The sequence below is a fragment of the Perissodus microlepis genome, chromosome 10 (assembly GCF_051167445.1).
Source record: "Perissodus microlepis isolate ML-2025 ecotype Zambia chromosome 10, ASM5116744v1, whole genome shotgun sequence".
NCBI lineage: Eukaryota > Metazoa > Chordata > Actinopteri > Cichliformes > Cichlidae > Perissodus > Perissodus microlepis.
This window is the reverse complement of record NC_140470.1, coordinates 32127949-32149410: the sequence shown is the minus strand read 5'-3', so window position 1 is coordinate 32149410 and position 21462 is coordinate 32127949. Positions and strand designations below refer to the sequence as shown.

Sequence of the window (21462 nt, the reverse complement as noted above, 5' to 3'; positions counted from 1 at the left end):
ATCTTCACACATGCAATAATAAATAAACCAAATATAAAAACTGTCGACTTTATTCCGTGTTTATCAGCTGCGATATATTCTTGGAATATCTTTTATACGCAGGTGTGTGTTTGTGTCTGTGACTCAGAGCAGCACAGAATCAGTGTTTGTGGTTTTTTATTTTTTCCAACATAAAATGATTTTTGCTGTAATTCTGTTATTGCCTTTATTGTGCTTAGAGTAGACCACACTGCTCTACATATTCCTCCTCACTGTTTGACTTTTGAGGTTTATTTTATAAGTTTTGTAGTAGTTTAGTCTTAAACCATAAACTATAATTTTTTATAACTTCATACAGCGATAATTTGTGGTCTCCTATAAAAAACAGTGCCGGCACGCTGCTGCAGTGTATATGACTCTCACATTAAAGGCAGTAAAATCCTAATAAATGGCTGTGAATCATGTAGACACAACAATATTATAAACTTCACTTAAATGAAATTGTTCAGCAGATAAGGGGACACACTTAAGTGTGCGTGTGTGTCGTCTATCTGATGTAGGCTAATGGGGCTGCGCTCGTTTACTATATGATGAGCTATAATTGGAGACAATAATGTGTCTGACTGATAGACTCCAATCACTGTTCATAAAACCGCTCGTTTCACCTGAAGACAGAAACACAGACAGTAAATGAAACGATATAAACTACAACAATCTGCCACTGTTTCTTTTTTTAGCGAGTTTAAGAGTTTGTTCTGTAATAATATTGAATGAAATGTGTAGCAGATATATGTGTATGTTTTTATTTGAATCTAAGTGTAATTATGAATCTGCTGCACTTTATGTTTGTATTTCAAATTCCTTTTTGAGTTTGACGTTTATTTTTCTCTATTAAATATTTGTGTTTTTTCCTGAATTTTAAAATTGGGTCAGAAATTTTTATTGAATTTTTTTATTTTGATTTTTTTTTGTCTTGAAACCAACATATTTATTTTCTCTGTTTTTCTATTTCGTATTTGTGATCAATTTTATTTTTAAGTGTTGTTTTATGTTATTCTTGCTCGTATTCTTTGTGTGTTTCCCCGAATTTTCACGTATATTTATGCAGTTTTTAAAATTGTATTTGCCCTTACATTAATCCTATAATCTTCATTTCTTCCTGTTTTTTGTAAATTTATTTGCTGACGGATTAAACGGGGAACATTTTCTCAGTTATTCTTCATACGTTTTTTTTTTTTTTTTTGGTCTTAATTCAGCCTCATCTACTGAGTGTATCATGTGATTTTATGTTTTTGTTAATGTTTCTGTACAAACATGTGTAAAAGTAATGCAGTGAAAACACACACACACACACACACACACACACACTCCGTGTTGAGAATATCATCGGATGCGTTTCACGGAGCTGCTTCGGGGGAATACCGGTAGTCCCCATCATGTCTTCAGTATTATCTTACCTTTACAGCGCACTACCGTTCCTGCACTGCTCCTTTACGACTCCACTGTTTATCCACAATCAATGCGGCCAATACAGGGGCGTATTAGGGGCAGTAAGTATATTGTAAATGAAAGTTTATGGTAAAATGGCCCATAAACACGCGGCTGTATAAGTCTGGATGAGCTGCTGTGAGAGACGACTCCCTGAAGGATTATAGACGCTGGCGAGAGGCTGCGAGTTATTTGCTTGTTTTGTTGTCTTTTGTTGCCTCTGCTGACAGAACGATGCAGTAAACATCTTTCACTTGCTGCAAATGTTTAAATTTGACATCATCGAGTCGTTTCATCAGCGTTAAGCCTCGCTTGAAGACTTTCAGTGCGAAGTCGCCGTCGGCCTCCCGCCTGACGGATTTGTTCAAGGTCAGCACTGTGCTGTCTCTCTGGCAGCCATTTTGTTTAGAAGAGATAAAACGTGTCCTGAAATGGCCGCCACCCCGCTCAGATCATGACGTTGTCACTGGTGATCGGAGGCGTCTCTTCTCAAACACACCAACCGTCACCAGGAAGCGCAGAACAGACCTGATGGCGTGTTGCCACAGAGCTGAAAGCTCGTTTGGAAAAAAATTAAAAGGAGAGAAAAAAAAGTTACGTAAGTTCAGGCCTCGCTGTCCTCTGCAGCCCCGGCCTTTCAAGTCCTCTGACTCGCTGCCAGGTGAACATTTGACCTCAGTGATAACAGATGAGGATGTCGTCCCTCATTAAAAGAGCTCACAAACAGCAGTCGGCCACCAGGCCTCCGTCATAAAAACACTCCTCCCCAGTGAATAGTTTCACACTCTTTAGGTAGAAAATCATGTGGTGGAGCTGCGTTCTCAGCTCAGTCATTTTAGTCTTCGGCTCGCCTACCTTTGCATGATTTGCAGCTAAGAATAATAATAATGAATCTTCTGCTGGTTCTTGTCTCAAACAAGCTAACATAGCTGCTTTCTTCTGATTGGCCAGCTTCCACAAGCCTACAGAGGGGCATTTTTTCAACCTTTAATATGAGCCACAAACAGTTTTTATTATTATTAGTTTTTGTAATTTAAAGAAGTTTAGTCTGAGCAGGAGTCAAGAGCACTGCTGTGAGTCTAAAAATGCTCCGCGTCCACACTCTCGTTTTCAATCGTTTTCATCGATTGACACTAAGACACTAAAAAAAACCTGCTGGACATTATGAACAATGCTGGGCATCCTCTGCACACGGCCATAAACAACCAGAAGAGTCTGTTCAGTGACAGGTTGCTTCTCCCAAAGACAAGAACCAACAGACTTAAAAACTCCTTTGTCCCACACGCCATCAGACTGTTTAACTCCTCTCTGGAGGGGAGAGGGAGGGGAGACAGGAGGACAAAGGAGGGGGGAACAACTAAGCTGTAGTGCCTCTTCACTTCACTGTGCAATTATCTTTTGTGCAATACTTTTGTTAATAGTCAACGGTGCAATAGACCTCAATACTTGAAATGTGCAATTCACTTGTATTTTTATTTATTTATTTTTATTCCTATTTATTCTATTTATCCCCTTCATATATTTTATTTATATATGTGTGTGTTTGTGTATATATATAATATTCTGTAACTCTGTAACTTCTGTCGGTGCTGTGCTTTTTTGGAAACCGAATTTCCCAGAGGAACCCACCCGAGGGATTAATAAAGTTTTATCTTATCTTTATCTCTTATCTTATCCACACTGAAAATGCTGTTCCTGTGCTGCACATGGATGAAACGTAAGACGATTCGACCTGCGTCATTTCTGTCTGCCGTTTATTTACTTTCCGGCTCTTTGGAACGTCGCGGCAAAATGTCGAGGAAAAGCACCGAGTTTTATCTGGAGCTTGTACAAACTGATATTGATCTTTAATCTTTAATAGGGTTGTCAAAATTGAGCACAAACAAAACAACTGCTGTACAATGCTGTCCGCCATCTTAGTTGAATTGGTCACATGACTGGATCATATGACTAAAATGTGTCATCATTTTCGAAAGCCTCCGTTTCTGCTGTCCACACGGCGATGTGAAAACGGCGTGGTTAGGCTAACATAAACACATTCTATCACAGGCAAGATGGAGAAGGAAGATTAAAACTGCCAAAAACAGACCAGCAGGCTCGGGCGAAGAAGTGTTCCTGCACGCCGCTGTGGGTTAGTCCTGATCCCGAGCTTCACACTGGAACATTTCCCAGCTGACAGTGATTCTGTTCTCAACATGTGGAGTAAAATTACATTTTAAATTTAACTGAGTTTTATTTATACAGCACTAAAGGCGCCTCAAGGTGCTTTTTATTCAGAATCAGAATACTTGTAAAGTAGACCCTACATATATGACCCCCTATGAGCAGCACTTTGGTGACAGTGGGAAGGAAAAACTCCCTTTTAACAGGAAGAAACCTCCAGCAGATCTAAATCTTCCTCCCACTGTATTATTTTCTTTCACTTTGAGTAGATCCAGTCACATGACTGCACGTCTGCTTTACATTTGCCCATTTCCATCTTTATTATCCCTTAAAGCTGAAACAGTGGACGTGGCCCTCATCAGGCTTCAGGCACAGTTTGGATGTCTGCATCTCCACATGTCCAGACTCTGGCGGTGAATCTCCGCTGATATCAGAGCTCATCGTGCCTCCTCAACAAACATTTCTGTGTCTCTGTGGTGAAGCCATTTTTATGGCGTCCACCCCCTAATAAACTTTATGGCAGTGAAGAGGCAGCGGCCGAGCAGCTCTGCTCTCATTACCCTCTGTTTACCTAAAAATGAGACACCGCCACAGCTGTTGCTATTAACAACACGGATCCACTCACTTTCTTCCTTTACAGAAGAAAAACACTTGTAAACACGGATGAATCTTTTCACCGTAGATTTAGAAAGCTTTGAATCGTTGTGTGATTGTTGTATACAGCCGGCCTGCTCATTCACCTCTGAGTTTATCTTTCATCTGATCACTTTTATTAGCCTGTAAAACACGCAATTATGAAAGTTTGTGTTGCATTTACTGACCCCTTTCCTGTTCAAATACAAAGGTGTTTTCAGTGCAGAGACAGTCACAACACAAACGAGCTGCCACGCAGCGCTTAGGTTTGCTTGGATTCACATTTCATCAAACTGGTGCTGTTACATATCATTCAGTTTGTACCTCATTATACATTATATATATTGCATCTTTACAGCCGCCTACAAAAAGCAGCTCTGGTCTCTGCGGTTTCCTCTTTCAAGGGTTCATTTTTACTATAACTGTTTAAATTCTCAATGCAGTACTCATTGCATCATGGGGACTCCCGTGATGCAATGAGTATTTCTTCTTCAGTCACCTTTCTCACTCACTATGTGTTAATAGACCTCTCTGCATTGAATCATACTTGTTATTAATCTCTGTCTCTGTCTTCCTTCTCTCACCACAACCAATCACAGCAGATGGCCCCGCCCCTCCCTGAGCCTGGTTCTGCCGGAGGTTTCTTCCTGTTAAAAGGGAGTTTTTCCTTCCCACTGTCACCAAAGTGCTGCTCATAGGGGGTCATATGATTGTTGGGTTTTCTCTGTATATATTATTGTAGGGTCTACCTTACAATACCTTACCTTGAGGCAACTGTTGTTGTGATTTGGTGCTGTATAAATAAAATTTAATTGTACTAAGGATTAAAGTTTGGGGGGCGTGGCCTCTTTAACTGAAAGGTGTATGACACAGGTGGCTGCTGCTGGCTGAAATTTTAGGATTTTAATTTAGATGTTACTGAACACTAATTAGCATGGATCTGTGTGATGCTAGCATACAGTCTATGGATGCAGCTTGATAACCAAGCCAGCCAGCATCAGCTGATAATAACACTCCACTCTGTCATGCAGATGTGGTCACCTCTGGCTCTGAAAACCCACCACGGTGTCAGTTGCTCTAGTTGAGGCTTCAGCGTTGGATGCTGCAAATGAGTGTATATAATCAGGGTGGCTACATCCATCTTTTCTACACCCTCTGTGGCTGTGGTTACAAGATACTGTAGTTCTGAAAAGTCTTTATTATGTCAGATTCCTGTCATGGCAGAAACAACATAGCTTTGTATGATTTAACATTTACCGCTACCTTTGTCATCCGAAGGTGAAAGCTGCCTGTTAAAAGAGTAAAACCTAAAGTGTAGTGGGTGTCCACACTTACATCGACTTATTATTGACATTGTACGTTTTTGTTGGCTGTGTCACAGTGAATCATGCCATGTGTGGGCACAGTCCAATACTGTAAAACAGTAAGACATTAACTTGGGTTCTTTTTATTTATGTTATTGTGACATCTTATTTATATCCATTATAACAAAGTAAAGTGACTTCCCTCTGTTGTGCAATGACAAATCAGATAATCAGATGATTATCTATTGTTGTCTTTGGTCTATTTCTCTTTGCAAATGACCAGGATATAAGTCTGCTAAATTTTAAGGAAATGTTTTATTTTCGACTACCTGTGTTACTGTTGGTCTCCTACTATTGATGCATGTACTAACATAACACTAACAACAGGATAGACCCCGAGTTCTAAAAATCTGGTAATAAAACACTTATTTGAAGGTAATTCGGGGTAATTTTACATAGATTTGGCAGCTAGACAGTAAAATCAGAATTGACATTTCATTAATTAACTATGACAGAATGATTTTAGGCGTGTTGTTTAAAATCTCTACTAAAGTCCTTTGAAGAGATCATCATTCTGCAGCGGGCAGAAAAGCATATTGATCCACTGCAATTTGCATACAGGCCTTGTAGTGGCATTCAAGATCACGTTATTAAATTCCCTGTATCATAATACTATCCAGCCACATCTTTAGCTGATAAGCTTCTTAACCCATTTAAACTTGATTTTAATCTTGTCAGCTGGACTTTAGACTAACAGATCTCAGTGTGTGAGAGTCAATGGCTGTTTTCAGCTGAATTCTTCTACTGGTTCACCACAGGGATGTTGTCTCTCTCCCATATTATATATTTTGTACACTAATGAGTGTACACAGGCTAACAGGCATTTCACTGGTGTGATCAGTCATTTTTAAAGATTAACACCCTGAAAACTAAGGACCCCATCCTGGATCCCCCCTCCCCCCATCGTGCACTATCAGTAGTAAATGGTGCAAACATTGAACTGGTGGATAGTTCTAAGTATTTGGGGGTAGTTCTCAATAAGGCTCTGTCCTTGGAGCCACATTTTACTGCTACAGTGAAAAAGGTCCAACAACGACTGTACTTTTTAAGGAGATTGATAAAACTTGGGCTGTTCTTTTTTTTATATAATACAATGTATGTCTTGTTTGACGAGAGGACAAAACAATTTCCCCCCAGAGACAATAAAGTTACCATTGACCATATGTGGAGTTCCTCAGTGCTCAGTTGCTGAAACCATTAATCATGTTCCCCAAAACATGCAGGACTTTGTGCAACACACAACGTTTGGCTAACCTTAAAGTTTAGCTAATCTTAGCAGTGCTAACAGTTATAGCTTTGATTTCTTCAATGCCATCACACTGGTGTAGACACACCATCTGGTTTTAATGACGTGGTTATGCTCCCATTTATTCTTACATCAGAGTACTGCAGAACAGCGCTGCCTACCATGGCTGACATATGTTTATATTCCATCTTTTTTCTACTTTCATTCAAGGAGAGACAGCCCTGGGTAGTGGTCAGTGGCACTGTAACATTTGAACTGGTAACTGTCGTTGTACATGGAGCCACAGACTGAAAGGATCTGTCCGCTCTAGTCTTCAGTCTTGTATGAAGGCAGCTAATAGATTTTGAGCTTGTTAGCAAATACAGTGGGCGAGCAGTGTGTGTAACACAAGGTTTTGGTATATAGTTTAGAGTTTGTCCATTTAGTACTTGTTTTGTAAGTATGACAATTACAAAGTGAATTCTAAAATTGTCTGGGAGCCAAAGTAAAGAGAATAAAATATGAGATTGTTTGCTAGAGCGCACTAGGAGTCTGGCTGCAGCATTTCGTATCATTTTTCCGTACTGCAGTTTATCATGAGTGGACTAAGTGGAGCTGGGACTGTCTGTTATCTCTCCTGAATTATAAGTGAACTTGCTGCTGATTTCTTCCCTGATAAACTTAACGGTCTTCTTAAGAAGAACTGCTGTTGGCATGCTCACTACTCTGTAATAAAGTATATTTTATTACATTGCAGAATGACTGGCCTTTATTGCTTTGCATGCCATTACTTAGACTTTCAATTCTTTTTAGAGTCATAATAACAATTTTGAGATGCTGATTGGAGAAAAGATAAAATATGCCGTCAGGCTGACTAAAGTTATCCAGTGGTTTTGCTCAGTGCAAGATGGCGAAATCTGCATTTCCTTAAATCTGCTGTTATTAATCATTTTAACATTGATAAAAAAAACTGTTTGTCTGTGTATTTTTGCACATTAGCACAAAACAAATGTTGATGTTACACTCATTATAATACCTCCTTACACCAATGGAAAAATACAAAATAATTATCATAATTAATATTCCTGTTGACATTGTTGTGATTTTTGCTTTACGTTGCAATTCAAGTTGATTTTTAAAGCAAAGATGCCAGCTAGACCACTTAGAATTCCTCTCAGTGACTTAATAATCTTGATTAACTGTGGAAGTGAACACTTAACATCACTTTGTTTGGTGAGTGTGACAGTCGCACAAACCTCACAGCAGAAATAAACATATTTAAAGCCCACTACAAAAAGCAGCTTTGGTCGCTCCATTCATAACATCTTTATGGGGAGAAGTTATTATGTATGTTTGTATGCTCCCTATCTCCTCCTAGACAATCTTAATGAAGCTTTGCTACATTGTCAGTGCCAACGTCTGTTTGGCATATACAAATATTTTGTACAATTCCTACTACTATATATGTATTTGCACATTTGAAAGTTCAACTGAGCCCTGAATGGTGACCTCATGACTGAATTCACCGTGCGCACATTTGCTGACAATTAGTATTTGTTGCTGTGTTCATTTAGTTAGTGCATATTCTGCATTTGTTATGCTGCTGATTGTTGATCAAGCTGTTAAAAGAAGCCACCATAAAATGCTTAAAGTCTAGAAAACAGTGAACCACAGCAGAAAACAACGACGTTGGTATAAGAGGACGAGGTTTGGGTGAGCATCATCATGTCACAACGTAACTCGTTGGATATTAAATCTTCTATATCAATGTATCATGATGTTACAACATGTATCTATATTATTTTAATACATTCTTCATTTTACATATTTATATTGTTCAACATATGACATCTAACAGATTTGTTACAGTCTTATAATCAGTATTGCTCTAGTAAATCTCCCAGGATACTGAACTTGCTAGTTTTATGAAATTCTGTGTAAAAAAACATCATCTGCTCGTGGCCTCAAGTTCAAGATAGCTCTTTACCTGTCGCCATTATCACCACACACACACACACACACACACACACACACACACACACACACACACACACACTGCTGATAGTCTCTATCAGAGCTAAGATAGGACCGTTGTTGAAGGCAAAATGACCTGAGAAGGACAAAGGTCCAAGTATGGACGCACAAACACACACACAGCAGATAGCAGGATACTGTGCTCTGTTTGCCTAGTGTTCCTCTCTGCCCTTTGGACACCACACCTCAACTGCTGGATCAGTTAGCAAATACGTGTGTGTGTGTGTGTGTGTGTGTGCACGCAACTATGTTGGCTTTGAGACCCGAGTTTACCACTTGACCCTGAAAGATGGTTATTAAACTACAATGATAACCTAAAACACAAAGGGGATTTGGATGGAGTGGGTGCACTCTGACCATTGTGTGGACGTCCTTCTGAACCGAAAAGTAAACCTCATCCAGTTTTCCCTTCCACAGTAATAAGAATGCAAAAGCTGGATACCAAAACTAAAGCTGTACATTGTGGAAGAACGAAGCCCCGGTGTCCAGGTTGGTTGTGAACATCAACACATGGAAGATTTTCAATAATGCCGCCTCATCAACATTCATCCAAAGTCTGCAAGGACGATGTTTTCTCATCAGCTCTAATTATTATTTAATATTGTGATAAATTGTTTTAAATGCTGCTTATCTGAGTCAGCTTCCTTTATTTTTGTTGGTGCTCAACCTGCAATTTAAATCCTTTTAAACTGAAGGAAATCAAACATGTTGGAGGTTCTTTAAACATACTCAAGACCTCCCAGTTTCTGTTTTATAGGGGGAGCCTGTAATTTGATTTTGTTCTCTAGTTTGGATCTTGGTACTGGACAATACAATTACACAAACTTTCCTTAGAGTCAAGGAACCTAAAATACTTAAAAGCTAGATTTCACAACATGTGGAATTCCTCAGGGCTCCGTCATTGGGCCTGCTTTATTTAATACTCACACTTAGATTGGATGGGATTTAGGTCAGAAAGAGGCTCTATGCAGGTGAAAAATATTACATTTATGGGACAAATCGTTTTTCTTGTGGTATTTTTCATATTCACATCTGTTGTAGTTGCAGGTGCCATCGAGAGAGGGTGTCCCGTTGTAAATATTTAATATTGATTAACTGAACTGAAAGACCCGAATAAATCTAGAAGCACCCTGCAGTCTTTTTCAGTACAACCTTACTGTAATACATGTTTGTTTGATTGTTGCCTTCAAACACTTCTACACATTCAGGAGTTAAGCAACCAAACTTGGCACACAGGTAGATCTTCAGCCCCTGAAGGTTGTTATTCATATCAGATATTACAACATCATCGCATTGCATAGTAACAACCTACGAATGAGCTAAGAAGACCCAAGTGTGCATTTCAAAACTTCTAACACCTATGAAGAGCATTACATGATTTTATTTTCATAATATTGATGTCTTATGACCACATCACAGCAACCTAACAACAAACTAAAATCACAGACGAAACACTGCTGTAGCGTGGATGTGTACCAGTGAGGTTTAAAAGAAGTGAAATTACTTTCTTGTGATCGGCTGCAGCCCATCATGTTACACCCAGTTATTTATCAGTGGTGTTTACTGCACAAGACTTTTGCTCTTTGACTTCAGCTTTAAGGCAGCCCTTCGTCCCAGTCAACATCCTGGAAAAAAACGACAGCAGTTCTGCCAAGAAGCACTGCCTCGAGGACAAACTCCACTGTAACACTTGGGTGTTCTGTTTAGTCTGGAAAATACATTTCTTTAACATTATGCTGCTTTTCTAATTATGTGAATGAAAAAAAGAGATCATCAACCTCTTTTATGATAAAGCTTTTCTTTTTTAATAAAAATTACATTTGAAAATATACATGTGATAAAGTCTGACAGGTGAGATCATAAACATTTACAAGACATTCACTGTATGTAGAGCAGAACAACAAAAAAAGATTTGACTGATTTTACTCACTCATACCACTGCTTCACTCATCCATGTGCCACTAAATAGGTTTACAAGCACTAAAGTAACCAGATTAGTGAAAGTAGTCCCATCTGGGCCTTATTCTGGAGGGATGTAGCTTCCTGTTCTGATATCATGTTAGTATTTTGTCTGTTAAAGTGGACTGAAAAACAGCTTTTCCTCACAGTGTCTCAGTTTAATAGTCTAAAGTCAAGTAAAATTCTTGCAACTTCTGAAATGTGAGGACTTAAAAGTTTTTGTTTTTGTCACATATCATTCTAAAGTGAACAATTTCATTAAAAAAGAGAAAAATAACCCACTCAGTGCTGGAAACCAGCTCCAGGTGCTGCAGTGACCAGGAAAATCAGGTTTAACTACCATACACAGAAACCAGGATTGCTACTTTCACAGCTTTATCCATTACAATCAGCATTACTGTAACCTGGCTGACTAAATCTCTGTCACCTGAAGAAGATCCTGAGTGAACTGAAGACACTGGGCCTTTAATATGCTAACAGGTGATCTGCTGAACCCGTTTCACATTACAAACATGTTGCTTTAACCCTTTGGGCCATCAGGCAGTAAAACAACAAGAAAAGCAATCAGTTCATGCTTCTGTTTGCTTCCAGAGACTTTGGGGTACAAGTTTAAAGTGGACCCATTTCATCTGCAGTGGTAGATGTTCATGTTAAACATGGACACCGTCAGCAGGCTACCAATCAGAAGAAAGAGTGCTTTAAAGTTGGAGGGCACTGCACCAAGGCCAATCAGGAATCATTATTATGAGCCCTTAATGAAGTAAAGCTCTAACAGAGCTCGAGAATAAAACATGGAGCTGGAAATGAACATAATCCACTTTAACGACACAAAACACACCTAACCAAAAAACAAACAAATTACAGGATCTATTTAGAACATTGGGTGGCGTCACATCAGTGACTTTCTTATATCTTAAAAAGAAAAACACACTTAATTTAGTAAAGAGTAAGAAATCCAAGGCTTCAGTGAAACAACAGTGCAAAGACCCTGAAGAGACTTATGAATGCTAGATTTGTTTTGATTAGTAAAACATGAGCTGATCACATGATGCAAAAAGAGTGAATCAGGGTCAGTTTGATGACATCTGAGCTGATGTGAGGCTAAGAACCAAACCCCATGAAACAAAGGTTTCTATTGAAGTGGGCACCAACGCCTTCTGAAGTCTCATTTAACCTTCTCATGTACAAAGCTCAAGTCTTAAATAAAGACATAAAACTTTCCTGATTGAAAAATCAGTTCAAAATATAAATTTTTTTTTGATTTTTTTAAGAAGCACGTGGACATAGAAATGTCTCAGGACGAGTTATTCCACTAACATGTTAAAAATAAACATCCAAAAATCCAGAATCTGCTCTCAAAGTCAGAATTTCATCCTGTGTGTCACATCTTTATTTCATCCTCCTGACTCCTGAAATATTGATGGATGGCAAATTTAAATAAATGGTTACTTCTTGGTATAACTGACTGAATATGAAACTCTGCAAGACTACAAGTGTCTCAGAATTTGGAGTCCAAAGTAAATACATTTGATTCTACTCAAGCAGCTTGTTAAAACTTTTCCTTAACTACTTAATTTCCAGCTTTAAATTAATTGAACAGGCTGAAAGTAAATGGTCCCTAAAAATCACCATGAAGAAAGCTGCAGAAAGACATGCAAACACTTAAGCTAATAGTTTTCTACAGTTGTCCACGTTGAGTTCTACATGCTGTGAGTCGTGAACTTCCCTGAGCTCAATATCTGGACTTTGTCCACTGTGTTTGAAAATTCCCAATTTCCAGCTTCAATTAAATGCAGCATTAAACTGGGTGACACTAAAAATGGACTCAAACTAAAGGAGCACTTCCTTTTAAGCAATCATGGTGCCGTATTCATGCATTCAAAAACATAGTTTTTGAAAAAACATAGTTTTTGAATTCACAAGCCGAGTTCAGCAGCAGCTCCGGCTCGAGGGTTTTAAGCTCACACAAAAAAGTTGTCATATTTAAATCAGCACGAAATCCGAGACAGTTTTATGATCAGTAACATTGGGGCTGTCGCTGTGAGGAACACCAGCTGTTTCTACACCTTGTTAGTTCATGCTACACTCATAACATTTATAGTTTAGTGTTTGGATCAAATAAGAAGATTTCACTCTAACAACATTGAAACAATATTAAATTGAAAACAAACTTCTACAAACTTAATATAATTTGAAAATACCCTCCTTAAAGTATATTTAGTGTTAAAAAAACGACTGTTTTCCACACTGACGGTACAGTTTGTATCCTGTATCTTCCTGCTGCAGCTCTTCATAGAGCTAAATGAAATATTTAAACCACTGCACTCACGAATATTTCACAAAAAGAAAGAAAGAAAAAGGAGAGAGACTATTCTGTGTGAGAAGACAATGCACACAAAGTCAGCATTATATTTAGTACCACTGTTATTTAACTCGGGCTTTTGTTTAAAGAGTTTGAAAAAACTTGTTTTATAAATATCAATTTGCAGTGATGAGCTCAACAGCATCTCTGTCACAGGTGAAAAATGTGTTTTTCCCCAAATACAGAGCTCCACCCACCACAAAGTTAGTCTTGGACATCGTATGGTTGTCCTTTAACGACCGACCAATCCTTCGACAGATGGAAATCACCTGCAGAGATTCCTTTTTGTTCAGATCCAATCACAACAGGGAATTATTTGATGGACTGGAAGTTGTTAGCAACATGTCTCATTGAGATTTCTCTGATTTTCAGTGAACTTTAGCTTTAAGAAGGCAAACAGCAATGTGCAGGATGAATGTCTCAGTCTGTAGTTCAGGATTTTTAGTCCACATCCCCGAAGTCAGTGTCCAATAAAACATCGTCCTCAGTACTCCTCTTTGATGTTCAGAGCTAGAGAAGGAGACACCAGCCCGTTGCTCCCACTGCTACTTGTCACCATCGCGACGTTGCTGCTCCCGTTTGCATGGAGGCCATTGCCTCCACCTCCTCCGCCGCTGCCGTTACTGCCGGTGGGAGGGGTTGGCGTAGTGGTAGAGGAAGCCGGCTGCTGGAGTTTCTTCTTGTTGATCTTGCGCTCCTTTGCTCGCCGGTTCTGAAACCAAATCTTTACCTGGGATAGAAAAAAGGTCAGACATTGTTTACAGATTAACATGAATTATTCAAACACGTTTTTTTCAGTAACATATTATTGTTTCTGCACGATCAGTAAGAATTTGAACTAATTTGAGATCTAACTTATAATTAGTGACAGCAGTCTGAGCTCTGAAACCTAAGATTACGTTTGGGAAAAAAAATAAACAGTTCTTCAGTCTTTGTTCTCCGATTGCAGACACTCTACGAGCATCACAATTGAGGACTTTAACAGGGTTAAAGGCTTCGTTCTTTTTGCTTAACCCTGGAGAACCCATGGGGTCAAATTTGACCCCATGGGTTCCCTAGTAAACCAATGGGGTCGGCTCTGACCCTATTGGTTCTCCAGGGTTAAAGGAACTCGTCTAACTTCTAAGCTACAGGAGATGCCAGAATTAAAAAAAACAAAACACCCCCCACCCAAAAAAACCTGCCCAATGGCCAGAAGCCTCTCTGAGTGTCTCTACATCCATACTGCTTTTGAAAACTGCAGTTTTTTCCTTTTTAAATTGGATCCAGTCTGACTAATTAATCACCGAATGTATGCAGATGATACACTCGGTTTTGTGTATATCAGTTCTGAACAATAAGCATTATTTACAGGCTAAAGATCCAGATGTGACACCTTACTTGTGTTTGCCTTAGTGTCAAGAAATGAAGAAGTGCATTAATAAATCCCCTCCTACCCAGTATCCTCCCAGTGCCGAGATAAATGCGAGGGTTTATTGACTTCACCTTTAAGTTGTGCAGTTAAAACAAACGAGAATCTCAATTGTTTTCCTCATACTTGACAAAATCTATATTTTGACATAATGTCAGTGCAAAAAATCATCGTGTTAGTTTAAAGGGACAATCAAATATTTCAGTGGTCTTTCTCAGTAACAGGACAAAACATTTAGCTTTTGTGTACCTGTCTCTCTGACAGACTGAGTGCCGTGGCAAGCTCCGCCTTCCTTCTGATGGTGATGTATTTGCTGTAGTGAAACTCCTTCTCGAGCTCGAGCCGCTGGTGGTCGGTGTAAACCACTCGGTATTTGTCTTTAGTTCGTGTCTTTCCATCTGTAAAACAGAAACAAAACATTTTTTAAAACTGTTTATATGAAAAGCTGAAGTCTCTTCTGCAGGATGCGCCACCTGCAGGTAATCACTGCAAAGTTAAAGGGGGCTCACGTCAGTTTAACTTTTCTCGCTGCATCACTCAGCTCATGCTGGATTTGTGCAATGTCAGCTGAATTTCTGAAGCAGTTTTAGCAGAAAGATGAATAATTTAGCTACAATTAGCCAAGCTACAACATGTATTTACTCGTAAAGTAATCACAATACAACTACTCCAAGTCCCATAAAAGCATATTACTCTGTTAGAGGCTATTCCTCTACATGAGCAGTGTGCACTGAAGTCATAATTTATATGGCTTCAGTGCACACAGGACATCTCACACCTCCATGTTTAATCATCTGCTTCAGCTACACAAAAATCACACCATCTATTAGTGTGTAAAAGTGTGAATGAAGCATATGTAGTGGAAGCATTTTATATTATGTGCTATAAACCTGTGAGACAAACTGCTGTAACCCTGATGGAGCTGCGTGTTCTTACCATGACTCCTGCATTCAAATTGACTCCCCGCCTCGGCTGCATTTGCATAAAACAGAGCCCTATCTGCTTTTATTCCTTTATGGTCCCGGAGTTCGTGTGTTACTGTGAACGCTGAAAATGAAACGAGCTGTTCAAACATTCAGTTAAATATTAAACTTTGAAAATTGGTTGTATACTACACTGTTCCCCCACCTTAACTCAGGTGCCTACATTACCCACAATGCAAGTGGACTCCCAAAACACCCAAGAGCTTAAAGTCAGAGTGCTTTTAACCAATAAGTCAATGGATCCCATGAATAACTCACACAGTTAGCTTATTTAGCAACATTTTTGGGTTATTTGCAAACACTTCATATCATGCAATGCATTATTTATGTTATTATTTTCAAAAAAGAAAAAGAAAAACCCCTGAAATGATTCACTCTTATATGAAAAGATTACACAACACAATAGTTGTTGATGCGTCTCAGAATCAGGACAAAAAGATCAAAGGTTTGAGTTTTGTATGTCGACCTCGAACACCTCATGACACCTGCTGTGAGAAAAGCACAGTGAAATGTAATCAGTCGTGTTTAGGCAGTAAAGCCTGGTTCTTTTTAGTCAACACAAATATACTCCGTTACCTACATTTGTTACTTTGTTACTTTAACTGTCAAGAAATACATAAATCTTAAGGTCGTGCTGTCTGTTATGAAAAATGATGTATTCATATCTAGGAACTGTGGTGGAGGGGGAAAGAAAAACAAAGAAAAACAAATCAAACATTTTCATTGATGGATTTTGAGAGAACGGGCCCTGATGGAGGGAAAAACAAAAGCCCCCAAACCTCCTGAAGATTAAACCAGAGACTGAAAGTCATTCCAAAGACAGATTAGAATTTGTCTCTTTGCGATTTTCCATTTCTATGTGAATGTTTAGAATGTATGTGTGCACATAACAGCAAGACGGTTGTGTTAAAGTTAATTAAAAAGGCCTTCATGGCTCTTTAACACGCTCTGATTCAATATTAACACTAAACACACAACAGCTCAATAAGCAGCGTGCCACCCCCGTCTGTGCTCTAATCGCTCACCGGGGCGAATTAAAACTCAAACATTTTAGTTTGAGAGGGAACATCTGTCTGAACTTTAGAGTTTCTGCTTCATTTGTTGGAAAGTAAAAACCAACAGTTTGATTCTCCTTCAGCTGATAAAGAGCCGAGAGAGCGGAGACGCTAATGAAGGAGCGTAAATCAAAAAGACAGAGAGGTTTACTAACGGCACAGACTGAGCCAAAGATGGGCTTTCAGAGGCACCGACAGCTAAAACCGATGAGCAAATACAAGAAAAATAAGGACTTTTTGCTCATTTCCTAATTTCTGCTTTAACGAAACCTGGTTCTGATTCCATGTGTGCTTCTTGTGGATGTTAACTCACAGTTATGAGACGTTGTATCTACAACAGGGAAACTGATATGACTCTAAACAATATGGAAATGTTGGAAAAAGCAAACACAAGTCCAGGTCTGTTTTTGAAGGACAATAATCCACACAAACATTAACCATTCACTCTAAACTTACAGCCAATGAGAGAAAAGTACTGTATTTTATTTTACAGCTTCTATTGCAGAGTTACAGCTGATTACCAGGAGTAAATGTGCAGTTCTTTACTGTATTCTTACATCTTATTATTAACAGTAAATTCCTGCAAATGATGACCTCATCGTTAAATGCTCTAATGCGTGTTTTCCCATGCAGCAGTTTACTATAAAACTACAGCTGAATACAGCTCAGATTTCACTCCAAACACCCGTTGAGATTTCGAGTGTTGGGTTTTTGTCCTTCTCAGAACCAAGCGGGGCATTTACAAGCACACATCTCTCAACTCCGTGGATGTAAACCACTATTTTATTGTCATATTTTCACACTACAAATAAAAACACCCATAAAAGTCAACATGCATACAGAAGAGTCTTGCGTTTAAGCGCCGCACGCAGCTGTAAAACATGAAAATACAAAGAGTACGGGAATAAAACAGCTCCCCAAGTCTCACCCAATAAAAACAGAAGCAGTAAATTATAATAATAAGGGTACAAAACAAAATATTCACATCCACAATAGAGTAGAAGATGAAATTAACTTAACCAGTACCTGAGGAAAGTACTTCATATACTCAGAGAATGAAATGAGATCTAGTGGAGGAATGTAAGATTCACCCGACTGTTTGTTATTCCCTCTCTGTCACTGGCAGAGTCGAAGCGTGAGGTCATTTTTAGTGGTTTCTCCTATATGTCATGTGCACCTCCAGTTTTGGGATGTTCTTACTGACAAAAATGTTGACTCTTGCAGGTGTGGTCCGCAGGGATGGGCGGTTAATCAGATGTTAGTCTCACTGATGATTTTAGCTTTAAATACGTCTGAAAACAGCATCATCTGCATCAAACTACTATTCTTTGGGCTTTTTTTAGCTTTTGAAAAAAGCCCAAAGTTACTTGCCAACAGCTGCAACTCTCACCCGCCTAAATCTTTCTTTACCGACCTGCACAGCTGCAGACTTCCTGCGGTGGCGGCAGGTCGACAGAGGCCGACTGTTACCTTTGAGTTGGCTTCATGTTCAGAAACACCTGATAGTCCGGCTCTAGCTCCCCAAAGAAAGATGCTTTATCCTCTAACATTACTTATTTATTTCTCATTTATATGTAAAATGAAAAACACATATTTAAGTTAAAAGATAATAGAGACTATAATTATTAATTTTTTTTTAAAACATAATCTATCAAAATCAGAGAGCTGTGTTCAGGCTTTTCTTTGTGATGTCTCTAAACCTTCTATATTAACAGGATCCTTTACGATAAAGAGTTTTTAAAAGGCTTCAAAACAATTATCCAATATAAAATAATAAATGATGTTTAAAGTCTGTTGCAATGCCACTTTTCATGTATATGAATTAGGGAATCGGGCTCCCTATGGAACGTTTTCTACACCAGATTCATGCATTCTTTATTAAACATTTTAATCACCTGTGGCCCCCGCCTCCCCCGTTCTGTGCCACCCTACTGTAAAATTCCTGGATACACCCCTGCTTAAAATGGACGGTGGTTAACCTCTTACTGACCTCTCGTCTCTGCAGGTTTCTAACAAATCCTTTTTTAATGTCCATCACAAATGCAACTTCAGGTCATTTCAGGGAAATAAAGCTGAAGGTAGTTTTTAGGAGGTGTGTGAAACACAGGACGTATCCCAAACACTCAGGCAGATCTTACTGACCCTGTATTATTTTATATTAGAAAGTAAGATTAAAAAAAGAAAAAGGAAACTCCTCCCGTGCACCAGTCAATCCTGCTGTTCAGTTTGATTCACTGATTTTATTTTATTGCTTTTAATTATTATCACTAAAAAACGCATTATGAAGCAAGGCTGAAGTTATTTAACAATCATTTCTTTAGAGCTGATAAGATGTTTTGTGACATGTAAGAGCTGCAGAAACCTCGGAGCCTGAGCAAAATTCACACTTCCCACTTCAAAGTGGGAACTATCTTGTCGGCTCTTGTTTTCTCCGCCCAGGGACAAGCGGAGGACAAAGGCCGAGCTCAGCCTGCCCGGAGTCACGACCAGCGGGGCGCATTTACATTACAAGGCTTCAAACCGGCTTCACACGTTTGATCCGGAGACAGGCCGGGACCGGGACCCGGTGGGAACGCTTCAGCCGTCATGTCCTGACAGCTGCACCAACTCATTCTGCAGGTTCAAACCTCCACGACGAATAAACATCGAGTAGCAGTCAAAATCGGTGCAAAGAAGTGAAACGTGCGGTTCTGATGAAGAAAAGGTTTCAAAAATAGTCTGAATGGGACGAAAGGAAATATTGGGCAATAAATTCAAAATAAAATAAAATAGCGGCAGGAAATCAAATTAAGCCGAACTGAGGTGAAGCTGCGTGACATGGTGATATGGAGCTTTTAATCTGAAAGTCTGAAGGAAACCAAATCATTAAAATAATGAGAGCGGTTTAAAATAAATAAATAAATAGAGCGTCAGTGATGAGGTTCAAATTAATTAAATTAAGTTCCAAAGTGACGACGATTACATCCAGATAATAAAATAAAAAACGATCTGGGAAATTATTCAGGAATAAATCTGCACAAGTAAAGGGGGAAAACGGAATTTAAGTAAATATAAAATTTAAGCCTTAAAAACGTCAATTATGCGGATTAATAACGTTTAAATCATATTTTTTACTGTGAGCATGAGTGGCTACATGCAGCTTATTTAGAATATCTATGAAAGGAAAATCATCTCGTCATAAGGAAAAGAAACCATTATCAGGATCATTGCTGCTGAACTTTAAAGAGTCAAAAGGAGGGGCTCGTTTTTCGTTAACCAAACTTCATCTCAGGCCGATTAATCGATTATAAGCGTGTTTCGTGCCGGGCTGCCGCTATCTCCAACCTGAGTACACATGTGCAGACATTTGAGTATCACTGCGTCTCATATCAGCCTCATATTAAAATGTCAAACAGACTGTTGGAGCTCGGTTTGCTTCAGGAATAAAATAAAACCACAAGCAGCTGAAAAGTGACGAGTAAGCGGTTAAAGGCGAAACCATGAGCGGGTTAAAGGTAAAAACCTGGCTATTGTTGGGGTGTTCGTTAGCTTAGGTGAGCGGGAGCAGGTACATCAGCGGCAGTAAGAGAGAACAGGTGTGGGGGTCTTACTGGGGTTGCTGGGCGGCGCGGAGGTGCGGATCCACTCGTACGGGGTCCTCCTCCGCGGGGAGCCGGGGGACAGTGGCCCCGCGGAGGCGTTCAGGGAGGCGGGGATCAGCGCAGGCGGCTGGCCGGGGAACTCCGTGGGCCCGAATCCGAGGGTGGTGCCCACCGCACCGGTCACGGAGGAGGCCGCGGCTGGCGCGTAGGGATGCGAGGACCAGTCGTCCCGCGCGGGCGGAGGAGGCGGGTATGCCGGGCTCCAGCCACCGGCCGCTGGCGGGGCTTGCTGGGCCGGGTGTTGCTCGTTGCCGATGCCGTGGTGGTGGTGGTGGTGGTAGGAGGCGAAGTCCGGGTACTGCGGGGGGGCGGGCACCGAGAAGTTCTGCGGGCTGAGGCTCAGGCCCGGGTGGCGCGTGACCGGGTTCTGGTGCGGGTACATGGCGGGGTCCTTGTCCAGCTGCAGGTAGCTCACGTACATCTTTCCAGGTGAGGGGACTCCCTCAGCATACTGCGGATCCAGCCTGCCTCTCTCACCTGGTCTGCAGGTAAACTTCAATCTCTGAGTGCGCGCGTGTCTACCTGTCCACACCTCCACCTGCTCGCTCGCTCTCTCTCTCTCTGTGCCGTCTCCATCAGCTGCCTGTTAAAAACTGCAGCAGTCACATGTTCCCTTTTATTGCTCTTATCTCCCTCCCTCACCTCTCCTCACCACCCTTACACGCTGCCTCTCTTCCTCTCGCGCTCTTCTTCCTCTCTTCACTTCCACCCACTCCTCCTCTTCCTCCTCACATCATCCTCGTTATTTTAAAACTAAAACCTCTTTCTGAATTAAACCCTGATAAAAACTGAGACTCCACAGCAGGTTTTTCCCACACTCACCTCCTCCCCTCCCAGGCTCCTCTCTATCGGCCTCCATTTGCATGACAGTCCACTGCTGGACTTCAAAGGCCTCCATCAAAGGGACGGAGACCATCCGACAAAATGATAGAAAACAGCTAATATGTCCTCAGAGACACGGCAGACCGAGCCATCCATCATTTTTTAATCATGACACTTTCAATATGATCTTTTCTTCAGACACGTTTATTTAGCGAGCTTGAATTTCTTTTTCAAAAAGCTGAAATTTAAATGGAAGAAATCTTAAAATGTGAACTCGAACTGAGAAAAAAAATCTGATATCAAAGTGTTTATAATTAAAATGCATGCAATTACAATCTAAACA

The 21462-nt window shown here is 40.0% G+C and overlaps 1 protein-coding gene across 2 annotated transcripts; it reads right to left on the bottom strand.

Moving 5' to 3' along the window:
• Positions 1-10706: 10706 nt before the first annotated feature.
• Positions 10707-20860, bottom strand: LOC146379702 (homeobox protein CDX-1-like). 2 transcript variants are annotated; one of them, XM_084941307.1, is made up of 4 exons: positions 20247-20860; positions 15555-15665; positions 14868-15016; positions 10707-13937 (listed from the first exon to the last, which is right to left on the bottom strand). In XM_084941307.1, exons 1-4 carry the CDS (start codon positions 20716-20718, stop codon positions 13692-13694), a joined length of 978 nt encoding a protein of 325 aa, XP_084797433.1. In that variant the 5' UTR covers positions 20719-20860; the 3' UTR covers positions 10707-13691. The 2 variants fall into 2 exon arrangements, with proteins under 2 accessions (XP_084797433.1, XP_084797434.1); XM_084941308.1 differs by lacking the exon at positions 15555-15665.
• Positions 20861-21462: the final 602 nt, after the last annotated feature.